The sequence below is a fragment of the Denticeps clupeoides genome, chromosome 13, assembly GCF_900700375.1.
Source record: "Denticeps clupeoides chromosome 13, fDenClu1.1, whole genome shotgun sequence".
NCBI lineage: Eukaryota > Metazoa > Chordata > Actinopteri > Clupeiformes > Denticipitidae > Denticeps > Denticeps clupeoides.
In genome coordinates, this window is record NC_041719.1 from 1,829,018 (window position 1) to 1,841,863 (window position 12,846).

The following is a 12,846-nucleotide window of genomic DNA, read 5'->3' on the forward strand; positions in this document are numbered from 1 at the left end:
TAGTCCTTCATAACACTGCTCTCCTGCAGACCGTAACAGGTTTACCTCCAAGATTTGTCCACAGGAGACTCCATCCATTCTGCTCTCTACATTTATGAGTTTTCTCCTCCATGGGGCGCAGACCAATCCTCTCAATGGCTCCGAGGTCTGATGGGCATTTTAGGATGATGTAGTGTTTGGGTCGGGTAAAAATAAAGACCAGAATGTCATTTTGTCTTCTTCACTCGCCTTCCTTCTGGACTTGCTCCTTTGTGGCAATCAACAACAAACCAATTTGTTGGGATATAAACCCAAACCAGATCAGATCAGAGAGATCAGAGATCTGAGCCACGTCCATCATCACTGCAGCCTTCAAATAATCCAACTGTCAGCATGATCTTTTTAAACTTCTCAGAGGTGAGCCAGCCCTCCTGGGTGCTCTTACACATTTGTTCAAAATAATGTGAAAATGACGCTGGATAATTATGGATCAGAAGAAAACGATTAGCAAATGCAGGGAATGCTGCAGCAAATTTTTCAGATTTTTCATTTTCTATATGCAATGGGATCTGTGGCCTAATGGGGGGAAAAGCCACAAAATCAGGCAGAAAAATATTCACTCATTCATTATTCATTTAACAAAACTCTCAGTTCCAGCACAGCCACACAGTTATGAAAAAAAACAGCGCTGAAGGTTTTCTCATTATGCCAGGAGTCATTCAAATGCTTTAATGGGGTTTTCAGGCATGTGTGCTTGTGAACATTTCTGGACTTAGTTTTTTGCATTTGCAATGTGATTTGATTTCAGCATGATGAAGTATGATGTTCCTCAGGGATTGGTTCTCGGTCCATGACTGCAATTTGTTTTGTAATCCTGCTGGGCGATATGCTGCAGTTTTCAGGAACATCAAAGTGAAGTGAAGTGATTGTCACTTGTGATACACAGCAGCGCAGCACACGGTGCACACAGTTAAATTTTTCCTCTGCATTTAACCCATCACCCTTGGTGAGCAGTGGGCAGCCATGACAGGCGCCCGGGGAGCAGTGTGTGGGGACACGGTGGCACCTTGGCGAATTGGGATTCTGTATTCTAAAGAAACAGAGACGCTTTCCATGTTTCCATGTAAAACAACATCAGTCATTTTGCAGTATGATAGGGTTGAGGTAGCCCAAAGAGCACAAAGTCCCAGGTTCAAACCCCACTTACAAGCACTGTGTCCCTGAGCAAGACACTTAACCCTAAGTGTGTCCAGAGGAAACTGTCCCTGTAACATCTCACATGCTAGATAAATGCTGTAAAGCAGCCTCAATGTATAAAAAAAACTTTTAAAACATGTCAACTGGACAAAAATGTTTAATTCATACTCTAATCTACATATACAATAGTTACAGTATTTACAATAAAAAACAATTACTGTTAAAAATGTCAAGCAATAAACAGTATATATATAATCTTTTTTTTTTTTTTTAGAAATTATGCAGGATATAATAAAGAGAACTACTATTCCAGTGCAGTGTGTGATTTGGAAATTTGCTGAGAAATAAAAAGAATCTATTTGTCTAAAACAATTTTTGCTTTTATAATTTTCAAGTTTTATACTAAAATGAAATTAAAAGGTTTCTTATATTAATATATTAGAATATTCCTGACCCATAAGACCATACAGTGTTTTAAAAATCAGTGTCCATTTACTTTTTTCTTAAAAAAAAAAATTAACTTATTAGGTTTTTTTTAGAGGTAGGATCCAGCTATATGAAGAGATGCAGATAATCGAAAATGATTTATTAGCTACGGTACAAGTAAAAGTGGTATGTGACGTAAAACAAGGACACACAGTGTCATAGATGCAAAGCACCACTGTTCCACAGCACCCCAGGTGGGTCTGTAGAGTCTTGCTCTAGGACTTTTTTCCAGTTGGATGTGATGGGCGTGGTGGTTCGACTGTGAATTAATACAGGAACGTCTGTAGTAGGTAAAGATGAATTTGTAGCTGTCGGGTTTTATCGAGGTTTCGTTGGGTAGAAGTTCAGCAGTGTCGAGACTAGTGGTGCAAGAGAGAGATGGACATCTACACACGATCTTCATCGTCCTCAGGCTGATCTGATTAATCTCATACGAGTGCTCGGTGGGCAACATCTGTGCTTCACATCTACAATGTTTGGGTTGAAGGTCAGCAGTAGTGCAAACAGAGAACCAGGACCAGCCCACGTTCAGCAGAAAGGACACTGCAGGGCGTGGCTCGCCGGTGTCAGGTTTTCAGGGTTAAGAGGCCGTTTTCACTTTCCTACCGAGCCATTTCCGGTTCTGAGACTACGACAGACATGCACATTCAAACAAGGAGCCACACCAGAACACCCTCCACAGCTGGACTCCTCCGGGACTCTCGTCCCGCCACAGGAGGTGCTGCTCTATGAAACGTTGGCATCAGACAGACGGAGTTCGAGTTTACACCAGCGAGCCAGCTCTGCTCTGGGCGGGCACCATGACGGGCACCGCGCCCATACGTTCAAGCGTGGCCTGGCTCACGGCGAAGGAGTGCGTGTGCTGCCCGTGTCCCGGCGCGGTCGCCGTGGACACCGCTGGGCGGAGACTCAGGGAGCCGTTGCTCCGGGCGATGACCGGAGGGGAGGGCGCGGAGTTGGTGGTGACCACCAGAGTTTTGGGCGGCGGCAGGGTGTGGCTGCCATTGGTGTATGTGGGTCGCGGGGGCGGGGCGGAGCCAACGTGTCCACTGGTGCTGAAGGTCTGCCTGGTGTCCCCGTTGTAGCGGGTGTAGGAGTTGGTGTCGTAGTTGGGTTTGGGGTTGTGCCAGTAGCGGCTGTTGTAGGTGTTTGTGGACGTCAGCGTGTCGTTCTCCGATGACGAGGCGTCTGCGTGGAACGCCTTCACCGAAGAGGACCGTTTCGGTGGCAGGTCGTCCTCCCTGAGAAAAGAAAAAAGCAACGATGAAGCTTCCAGCAGGCAGGTCAGCAGAAGCTGAGAGGAGAGCAGGTGCTACCAACGCCGGGGTCACACCTGATCTCATTGGGGATCTCGTCTTCCTCATACTTGTGTTTGTTCTTCCAGTAGAAGAGCGTGAAGACCACCAGCACGGAGCAGATGATCAGAGCGAGGATCGCCGTGGCGACGGTTCCTGCGATGAGGCCGACACTCTGCGGCTGCGCTGGGGGGCAGCAGACATGGAGGAACATGAGGAACACAGAACTGAGAGTAGAACATTTTCATGTTCCCATGGTATCAGGTTCTATATTTTTACACATTCCTACAGAACCATCAACTTACGTGCTACGACCTGTAGGTTGAGGAGGCAGGTGCTCTTGCCGATGGCGTTCAGTGCGGTGCACTGGTAGAGTCCAGACGTGGTGGTGCTGATGTTCCTCAAGGTCACGGTGCCCTGCATCTGGTCTGCAATCCAGACACATGCAGGAAATCACCACTCATGGCACTTCAAGTTCAAAACGTTCATGGAACAGTAGAAAATTAAAAAGAATTGAAATAATGTACCATAACAAAAAATCATACAAAATCTGATTTTATTATACTAGATGTACCATGTGAAGTGATTGTCATTGTGAAACACTGCAGCACAGCTCACGGTGACACGGTGAAACGTGTCCACTGCATTTAACCATCACCCTCGGTGACCGTGGGCACCATGACAGGCGCCCGGGGAGCAGCGTGCGGGGACGGTGCTTAGTTCAGTTTAATGAGAACCTTGAGCAACTCAACTTGAAGCAAATGACCAAATCAGACAAATAGTCTGATAAAATAGATAAAACTTGTTATGCCTAGCGGGTAAGGAAGGGGACCCGTTATCAGAACGTTGCCGGTTCGAATCCCCTAACCGCCCAAGTTGAGTTGCTCAATATTCTCATTAAACTAAAACCAGGTTGTGTCAGTGTTGTCAATTATTGATTTTAAAGGAAGAAGGTCTGTTACTTTCGCCGGACTGTCCGGTGAGATATTGCACCTTTAACGTTTCTCTACGCAGACAGTGAACATTTTATCCTCATTTCTTTTTCTGAAAGTATTGTGTTTCACTCAGGGCTCCAGAACCTGGTCTGGGGCGACATGCCTGCACTGATGACTGCATTTCAGCTGCCTGCTCCACTGCAGCCTTTAAAACGAGGCTACAGTTCATAGTGAAGATTACTGCAGCTCCAGCTTGCTGCGGTGCAGCAGAAGGGGTGGAGTTTAATCATTGCCTGGAGAAGGGGCGGAGTTTAACCCCTGCCTGGGGAAAGGGCGGAGTTTGAACTCTGTAGCCTCTTTTTAACTGCAGTGGAGAGGAGCAGCTGCATCTGATACCATCACACTGGAGAAAAAAGGAAAGTCCACAGAACACCAATAAACATGCACACACACACACACACACACATACACACACACTGACATTAAAGGGCAGTAAGCAGGTAGGTCCATGAGGGCAGGGCAACGCAGGTGCACTCCAGGTGCATAGCATTTACCAGCGAAGGTGGGGCAAAAGGGCACGCCCAGCGCCAGGGGTTTTATACCTTGCAAGGCGGTGTGGGGCAGCTTGGGCAGGGACTCCAGCTTCTCCCAGGAGTAGGTGGGCGTGGGGATGCCCTCCTCTGAGCCACACATCAGCATGACATCACTGCCCACATCCAGGGAGCCCTGGATCCGGCAGGTAGGCACAGAGGGTGGCACTGAGAGGGCAGGAGACTCGTCAGTATGATGTTCACACGCTGCTCAGAAAATAATCTATTATGCAACTAAAACACTAACACCAAGCTACTGAGGGACTGTGATAAAAAAAAAAAACTGTCATTACCAAAACCTACCACTAGGTGATGCATCTGTACCTATTCTGTTCTGTATTTTGTATTTCTGTGTTTTTCACAAAGATGCTAAAGCCCTTCTGGGGAAAATAAGCAGGCCATGTTCACTCAGCCTGATAAAATACATAACAGTCTTCACACAAAAATGCTAAATACATAAATAAGCAAGACTGATATTAGACGTGTAAAAAGTCCTCCTCACCCAGGACAGTGAGGCCGATGACACCGATGTTGCGCCCCCCTCTGTCCGGGAGGTTGTTGACCACGCACTGGTAGGTCCCGGTGTCCGACAACTGGGTGTTGTTGATGAAGACTGAGGCACTCTTGCTGGGCATGGTGGCCACGAAGCCCACCCTCCCATTCATGTGATTGGCTAAACTGAAGACCTGGCCGCCCTGGTAGATGATCACCTGAGGAGCAGAAGTGAAAGTGTCTCTCAACACGTTGGACACATCGTAAGTCACCCTGGACAAGCGTATCTGCCAGGTGCTGTAAATGTAAAATATTTTATTTGATGTAGTGGGATCAATCGTCTTAAAGAGACAGACTCCGTCACAACAGGAAGAAGCCACCATCTGCACAAGGAGTAAACTGGGAGTAAAATCTACCCTTCACTTTGAATGAAGCCAGGTGGCGCTGCACAGGGAATTATGGGTTTGAAGGGAAGAGCAAGAACCATATCTTTTTTTTTTGGTTTGTTTGGGCCGTGGCCACTTTGGAGCGAATTTGCTCGGCAGCTGCCAGTCAGATTGTTTCTGGCCCGATTCAGCAGACTGCAGGAAAATAAAATATCATCTATGATCTGTTTTCAATCACTGTGATGACTGTATTAAAATAACAACAGTCTGTGTTGAATAAACATAAAAATGCTATAATAAGTCATGGATATATAATACTATATAATAAAGTATTATATCAAATATTTGTACTTATGTTTATTGTAGAAGCATAAATCTGAAATGTATTCATTTTGTAGAACGGATGATTGTGATATGAATAGTTTTTTTAATAAATAAAAGAAGATTTGGTCTTAATGCTCAGAATGTCCACTAGAGGACAACAGACACCTTCAAAACTCTTTCACATACACACACACACACACACACACACACACAGATTTAAAGATCTGAATAAACATATAAATGAAATTGTTCAGTCAAAATAAATTACATTATAGGAGAACACAATATGCTGAAAATATAAAACTAAAATCTTAAACAGGAAAACACACACAACACATTATATGTATTGTATATAAAATGTGTGTGATTTATATTTTATTATATATATATGTATATATAAAATAGTATATAACTGTATATAAATAGCAATATGAGGTGAGGTGCTGTGTGTGGTGCTATTCTGAAGTGTGTGTGAGTTGCGTTGTGCTGTGTGTGTGTGTGTGTGTGTCTGTATGTGTTCTTCTTCACTGCACCACTCGCTCTCTTCTGTGCAGATGAACAAGCAGCTCTTCAGCTGTGACAGGATGTGATGAGGCCTGTGTGTGTGTGTGTGTGTGTGTGTGTGTGTGTGTGTGTGTGTGTGTGTGTGGTGTGTGTGTGTACTTTAGAGCTACTTCGTCCATGAAAGATGTCTAAGAGTGGTAGTGGCCTGGTGGGTAAGACGCTCGTCTATAAACCAGGAGACCACAAATTCCCAGGTTCGAACCCCACTTACTACCATGGTGTCCCTGAGCAGGGCACTTAACCCTGAGTGTCCCCAAGGGGGACTGTCCCTGTAACTACTGATTGTAAGGCGCTCTGGATAAGGACATTTAACGTATGTGTGTGAGAGAGAAATCACCTTACCCTGAACTTTCTGACACATGTACAAACTCTGTAAAAATGCCGTGTGTGATCTTTAAGAAGAGACGTAGCCTGTAACCTCCCCCTGTGAAACTGCACCTGCCCCCACCACACACTCACACACACACACACACACACACACACACACACCTGAGACGCACACACAGATTCTACAAGAGAAACAAAATGAATGAAACTGGGGATATAAATATAAAAGCTCCAGAGGGTGCAGGAGCAGCACAGCTCCAGCATGGAGGCCAGCATGGAGATTAAGACCAACAAACAGGCGCATTACCGAGCGGCTGATGGTTTCAGCAAATCCCGGAGTGGAATAAAGTGGAGGACTTAGTCAAGCCAGTCCTCACTGACCTGATAGAAGAAGTGAAGTGATTGTCACATGTGATACACAGCAGCACAGCACACGGTGCACACAGAGAAATGTGTCCTCTGCATTTAACCCATCGCCCTGGGTTAGTGAGCAGTGGGCAGCCCTGACAGGTACCTTGGCTTATCAGGATTTGAACCAGCAACCTTCTGATTACGGGGCCACTTCCTAGGCCACCACCGCCCCTGATAAACGAAACCTCTCCCTGTCTCCCAGTCCCCTCATCGCACAACAGAGACCAGGTGGACAAAACTCCCACCTCTACCACAGCTCCACACCTCGGTCAGCTGAGCTCCACTGGATGATGGTCGGACCTGGTGCTGTACTCTGGGCCTGTCTAAATGGTCTAAAATGGCACTTTTAGTGTCTGTAATAGCGTCCGAATGTGTATGTGTGTGTGCTTGTTCCCACTTTTGTGTTGTTCCTGTTGTGAGAATGCTTTAGAGCCAGAGGGGGAACATATGAGGCCCAAAGAGACGGAACACTGTCACCACAGCACTAAACAAACAAGGTGGAACTAATTTCTCCTGCAACTCTGTGTGTGTGTGTGGGATTGCATGCATGTGTGTATATGATTGTGTGTGCTTTTGTGTGTGAGATGGTGTGATTGCTTGTGATTGTGTGTGTGTTATTATGTGTGTAGGTGATTGCGTGTGTGTTTGTGTGATTATGTGTGTGTGTTTGTGTGGGTGTGTGATTACGTGTGCAGTTGATTGTGTGTGTCTGTGTGTGTGTGTGTGTGTGTGTGTGTTTGTGCGTGTGATTGCATGTGTGTGTGATTGTGGGATATTGTGTGTGTATGTGTGTGTGTCTTATTGTGTGTATGTGTGTGCATGTGTATGCATGTGTGTGTGTTTGTGAGTGTGATTGCATATGTGTGTGTTTGTGTGGGTGTGTGATTACGTGTGCAGTTGATTGTGTGTGTCTGTGTGTGTGTGTGTGTGTTTGTGCGTGTGATTGCATGTGTGTGTGTGTGATTGTGGGATATTGTGTGTGTATGTGTGTGTGTCTCATTGTGTGTATGTGTGTGCATGTGTATGCATGTGTGTGTGTGTGTTTGTGAGTGTGATTGCATATGTGTGTGTTTGTGTGGGTGTGTGATTACGTGCGCAGTTGATTGTGTCTGTGTGTGTTTGTGCGTGTGATTACATGTGTGAGTGTGTGTGTGATTGTGGGATATTGTGTGTGTGTGTGTCTAATTGTGTGTATGTGTGTGCGCGTGTATGCGTGTGTGAGTGTGTTTGTGAGTGTGATTGCATGAGTGTGTGTGTGTGTGTGTGATTTTGGGTGATTGTGTGTGTGTGTGATTGTGTGTATGTGTGATTGTGTGTATGTGTATATGTGTGTGATTGCATGTATGTGTGTGTGTGTGTGTGTGTGTGATTGTGTGTGTATGTGTGTATGTGTGTGTATATGTGCATGTGCGTGCGCCTGCATTGCGGCCAGGACAGCTGCTCCTGCAGTCGTGTGTCGGGTTAATTAGTGCAGAAGATCTGTGCAGGATGTGGACGGGGTTAAAAGTGTTGGGGCAGGTGAGAGCAGGCAGGCCGCCCGCAGCTGCAGATGATCAGAGGAGCTGAAACCCGCGCTCGCCGTTTGATGCCCCCTGAACAGCAACCCATCCGCACTCTGGCTCCCAGATCAAAAACGCTGGCGCTTGTGACGAGATCACAGAGCGATCTGGAGTCCGGACCGTGAGCACGCCCCTCACATCTCCCTCGCTCCTGCACCACCATCTCCACCCATTCGTGTGTGTGCGAGATAAAAAAACGTGTAAAGAGAAGAGTGTTGACAATCCCTTTGTGATGCAGCAGGGGGGAGAATTTGCATTTAAATGTGAGTTTTTTTCTGTAAGACGTGAGAAGGAGAAGCTGGCACTTCAGCAGGAAGTGAAAGGTTGTGAGTAGGAGCTCAGCTCACTAATTGGATGAAGGCTTTAGTGAGAATAAAGTCAGTGTAAACAAGTATGTTATATGAAGTCACTTACAGTCAATTTCCAAATAACTTTATTTAAATGCTGCAAAAATTTCAAATTTCACAATGGTGTCAATCAGAGAAGAAATGTAGCATCAGTGCAGAAGTAGTATTGTGTTGGAACACACAGGCCTGTTTATCAGGGGTGTAGATGGTTGGTGTAATGTCTCTGAGTAGACGGGGGGGGGGTGTAGATGGTTGCTGTAATGTCTCTGAGTAGATAGGCGGTGTAGATGGGTGGTGTAATGTCTCTGTTTAAACAGGCGGTGTAGATGGTTGGTGTAATGTCTCTGAGTAGACAGGCGGTGTAGATGTTTGTTGCAATGTCTCTGAGTAGACAGGCTGTGCAGATGGTTGGTGTAATGTCTCTGTTTAAACAGGCGGTGTAGATGGTTGGTGTAATGTCTCTGAGTAGACAGGCGGTGTAGATGTTTGTTGCAATGTCTCTGAGTAGACAGGCTGTGCAGATGGTTGGTGTAATGTCTCTGTTTAAACAGGCGGTGTAGATGGTTGGTGTAATGTCTCTGAGTAGACAGGCAGTGTAGATGGGTGGTGTAGTGTCTCTGAGTAGACAGGCTGTGTAGATGGTTTGTGTAATGTCTCTGTGTATATTGGTGGTGTAGATGGTTGGTGTAATGTCTCTGAGTAGACAGGCGGTGTAGATGGGTGGTGTAATGTCTCTGAGTTGTCCGGCAGGGTAGATGGTTTGTGTAATGTCTCTGTGTATATTGGTGGTGTAGATGGTTGGTGTAATGTCTCTGAGTAGACAGGCTGTGTAGATGGTTTGTGTAATGTCTCTGAGTAGTCCGGCAGGGTAGATGGTTTGTGTAATGTCTCTGTGTATATTGGTGGTGTAGATGGGTGGTGTAATGTCTCTGTGTATATTGGTGGTGTAGATGGTTGGTGTAATGTCTCTGAGTAGACAGGCGGTGTAGATGGTTGGTGTAATGTCTCTGAGTAGACAGGCGGTGTAGATGGGTGGTGTAATGTCTCTGAGTAGACAGGCGGTGTAGATGGGTGGTGTAATGTCTCTGTTTATATTGGTGGTGTAGATGGTTGGTGTAATGTCTCTGAGTAGACAGGCGGTGTAGATGGGTGGTATAATGTCTCTGAGTAGAAAGGTGGTGTAGATGGGTGGTGTAATGTCTCTGAGTAGACAGGCGGTGTAGATGGGTGGTGTAATGTCTCTGAGTAGACAGGCGGTGTAGATGGGTGGTGTAATGTCTCTGTGTATATTGGTGGTGTAGATGGTTGGTGTAATGTCTCTGAGTAGACAGGCGGTGTAGATGGGTGGTGTAATGTCTCTGAGTAGACAGGCGGTGTAGATGGGTGGTGTAATGTCTCTGAGGAGACGGGTGGTACCTGCTCAGGCTGGTTGGCGTTGGCCAGTGGCGTCACCATCCATATGATGTAGAGGTTGTTGAGGGCGGCGCTGGTGGAGAAGGTGCAGGGTAAGATGGCCGTTTGACCGCGGGCTACTTGGACGCTGCTCTGACTGACCGTCACCTCCAGTGCTCTCACACACACTGCAAGAAACACACACACACAGACATGAAGACCATGAAGAGGATGTTCCATCACGTTCCTCTTGAACAAGATAAAACGAAACATCTGAAGAAATCTGAGGACGTCTGCAGTCGTTAAGATCCTGATGGAACCATCAAGCATCCGGCTCCAGCGAAATGAAATCTGTGAGGAAGAGGGGATGAACTCGCAGACTATTTCTGCTCCGGATAAACACATTATGGCCTTAATTGGGTTATATTTCCTCGCGGGATAATCTCATCTTAACTTCGCGTGGAGCACAACATCTCTGATTATGTGAGTGGCCACCAGGTCCTGGACGATGATGATGGAGCACTGTGGTGCTCTGAGGTAGGAGTGGAAGTGAATCAGCAGCGGGTTCTCGAGGCTCCGGCTAAATCGGGTCTGGACCAGTTCCCTTCTCACGCCCCCAGTTCAGACAATGGCTTCATCTTATGCCGGCGCTGCTTCTCCCAGGGTTCAGTTCTGGTTAATCACAAGTCGGGTTCTGCGTTGGTTCCCAACGGCAGCGGATGAATCACACAACCAAGGAGCCGGTAACATCTACAGATGCCCAGACACCGTAATCCCATTTCATACGCCGCTAATAAAGCAGAAAAGGGACCTCACAGCGGAGTACCGGCGGCGTGCCGGCTTATCCCCCCCGCGAAGCTCCTCCAAGGTTCCGAACAGCCGGAGTCGCCATTACGGGGACGAGCGCCTCAGGGCGAAGCCTCGGTGACCGGGAAAGACGTGCCCTCAAAGCAACGATTCTGCTGATGGAGAATCATGGCCCCACCCACTTCTCGGAACCCCTCCTTGCTCCCGCTTAGCCCCTCCCAGAATATATTCAATATTCAACCATGACAACTATGCCTCTGGTTGGACCGGGAACTTCGTCCCCACGTCCAGAGCCGGCCTCATGTCATTTTCATGGGTAAACACGTCTTCCTGCTGGGAACGGGGGGGACCGTCCCCCCACTTCTCCTGCTTTTCCGCTCGACACTAATTGAAAACGTCGCCGCGGGCGGAGCCGCAGCTGCCGGCGGCGGCCGGGTTATGAAACCACCTCCGTTTTCGCCCGGGAGCCGAGCGTCTGCGGCCGTGTTTATTAATGCAACAGAGGCGGACACATCACTTCCTGCGGCCCGGCTCCGCCTCCCGCGGAGAGAGACTCGGCTGTCACTCAACCAGCCCCTTCAGGCAGGTCAGAGGTCAAATGCCATCAAAGGTTGAACGTCGTAGTATTCTCTACAAGCTAACAAGTGAAATGCTAACGAGATGCATTGTGGGTAGGATAAGGTAATATATTCCTGCGTGTTGCGGTTTCGTTCGCTTGCCTGGGGGTCTCGCACTGCGGCAGGGGGACGTGGGACGTCCCGGGTCCTCCTGCGGTGGCAGCAGAGATTAGAGACGTATTCATCCTCATTTATTTACCGTCTGGCGAAAATCCCGGCAGGTTCCCAGCAAACTGTCCGTCATTTAAAAGAAGCTGCAATGTTTGGAGAAACTGTGATTGATTTTCCCACAAACCCCCATTGTATCAATAATCCTAACATTGTATGATCAATAAAGCAAGCAGTCCAGTCAATCCTATCAAAACATGAGAATTAAACAGATCAATAATCCATCTGTTTAACACACTTGGAATTACATTCGTTAAGAGCGCCGCTCGTTAAACATGGTGCCTCCATTCTTACAGCAGACCTACAGCTGGATTAAAATGGGAGCCTGTTCACACACACACACACACACACACACACAAATGCACACACGCACGCACACACACACACAGACGCACATACACACACACTCACAAACACACACACACAGACACACACATATATACACAGACACACATACAGACACACACACTCACAAACATGCACACACACACACACACAGACATATATACACAGATGCACATACACGCACACACACACCCACCCACACACACAGATGCACATACAAACACACACACACACACACACACACACACACAGACGTACATACACACACTCACAAACACACACACACACAGATGCACGTACACACACACACACAAATGCACACACGCACGCACACACACACACAGACGCACATACATACACACTCACAAACACACACACACAGACACACACATATATACACAGACACACATACAGACACACACACTCACAAACATGCACACACACACACAGACATATATACACAGATGCACATACACGCACACACACACCCACCCACACACACAGATGCACATACAAACACACTCACAAACACACACACACACACACAGACGTACATACACACACTCACAAACACACACATACACAGACGCAGATACACACACACACAGACACATATACACAGGAG

General features: G+C 47.0%; 1 protein-coding gene across 1 annotated transcript in view; it reads right to left on the minus strand.

Moving 5' to 3' along the window:
• Window positions 1-1,317: 1,317 nt before the first annotated feature.
• igsf11 (immunoglobulin superfamily member 11) overlaps window positions 1,318-12,846 on the minus strand; it is a 40,717-nt gene continuing 29,188 nt past the window's right edge. The window contains exons 2-7 of the mRNA XM_029001942.1: window positions 10,309-10,472; window positions 4,985-5,192; window positions 4,495-4,650; window positions 3,263-3,385; window positions 2,996-3,143; window positions 1,318-2,903 (exon numbers count right to left, since the gene is read on the minus strand). Coding sequence (XP_028857775.1) covers window positions 2,426-2,903; window positions 2,996-3,143; window positions 3,263-3,385; window positions 4,495-4,650; window positions 4,985-5,192; window positions 10,309-10,472 — 1,277 coding nt within the window. The 3' untranslated portion in view covers window positions 1,318-2,425. The remainder of the gene's footprint in view (window positions 2,904-2,995; window positions 3,144-3,262; window positions 3,386-4,494; window positions 4,651-4,984; window positions 5,193-10,308; window positions 10,473-12,846) is intronic.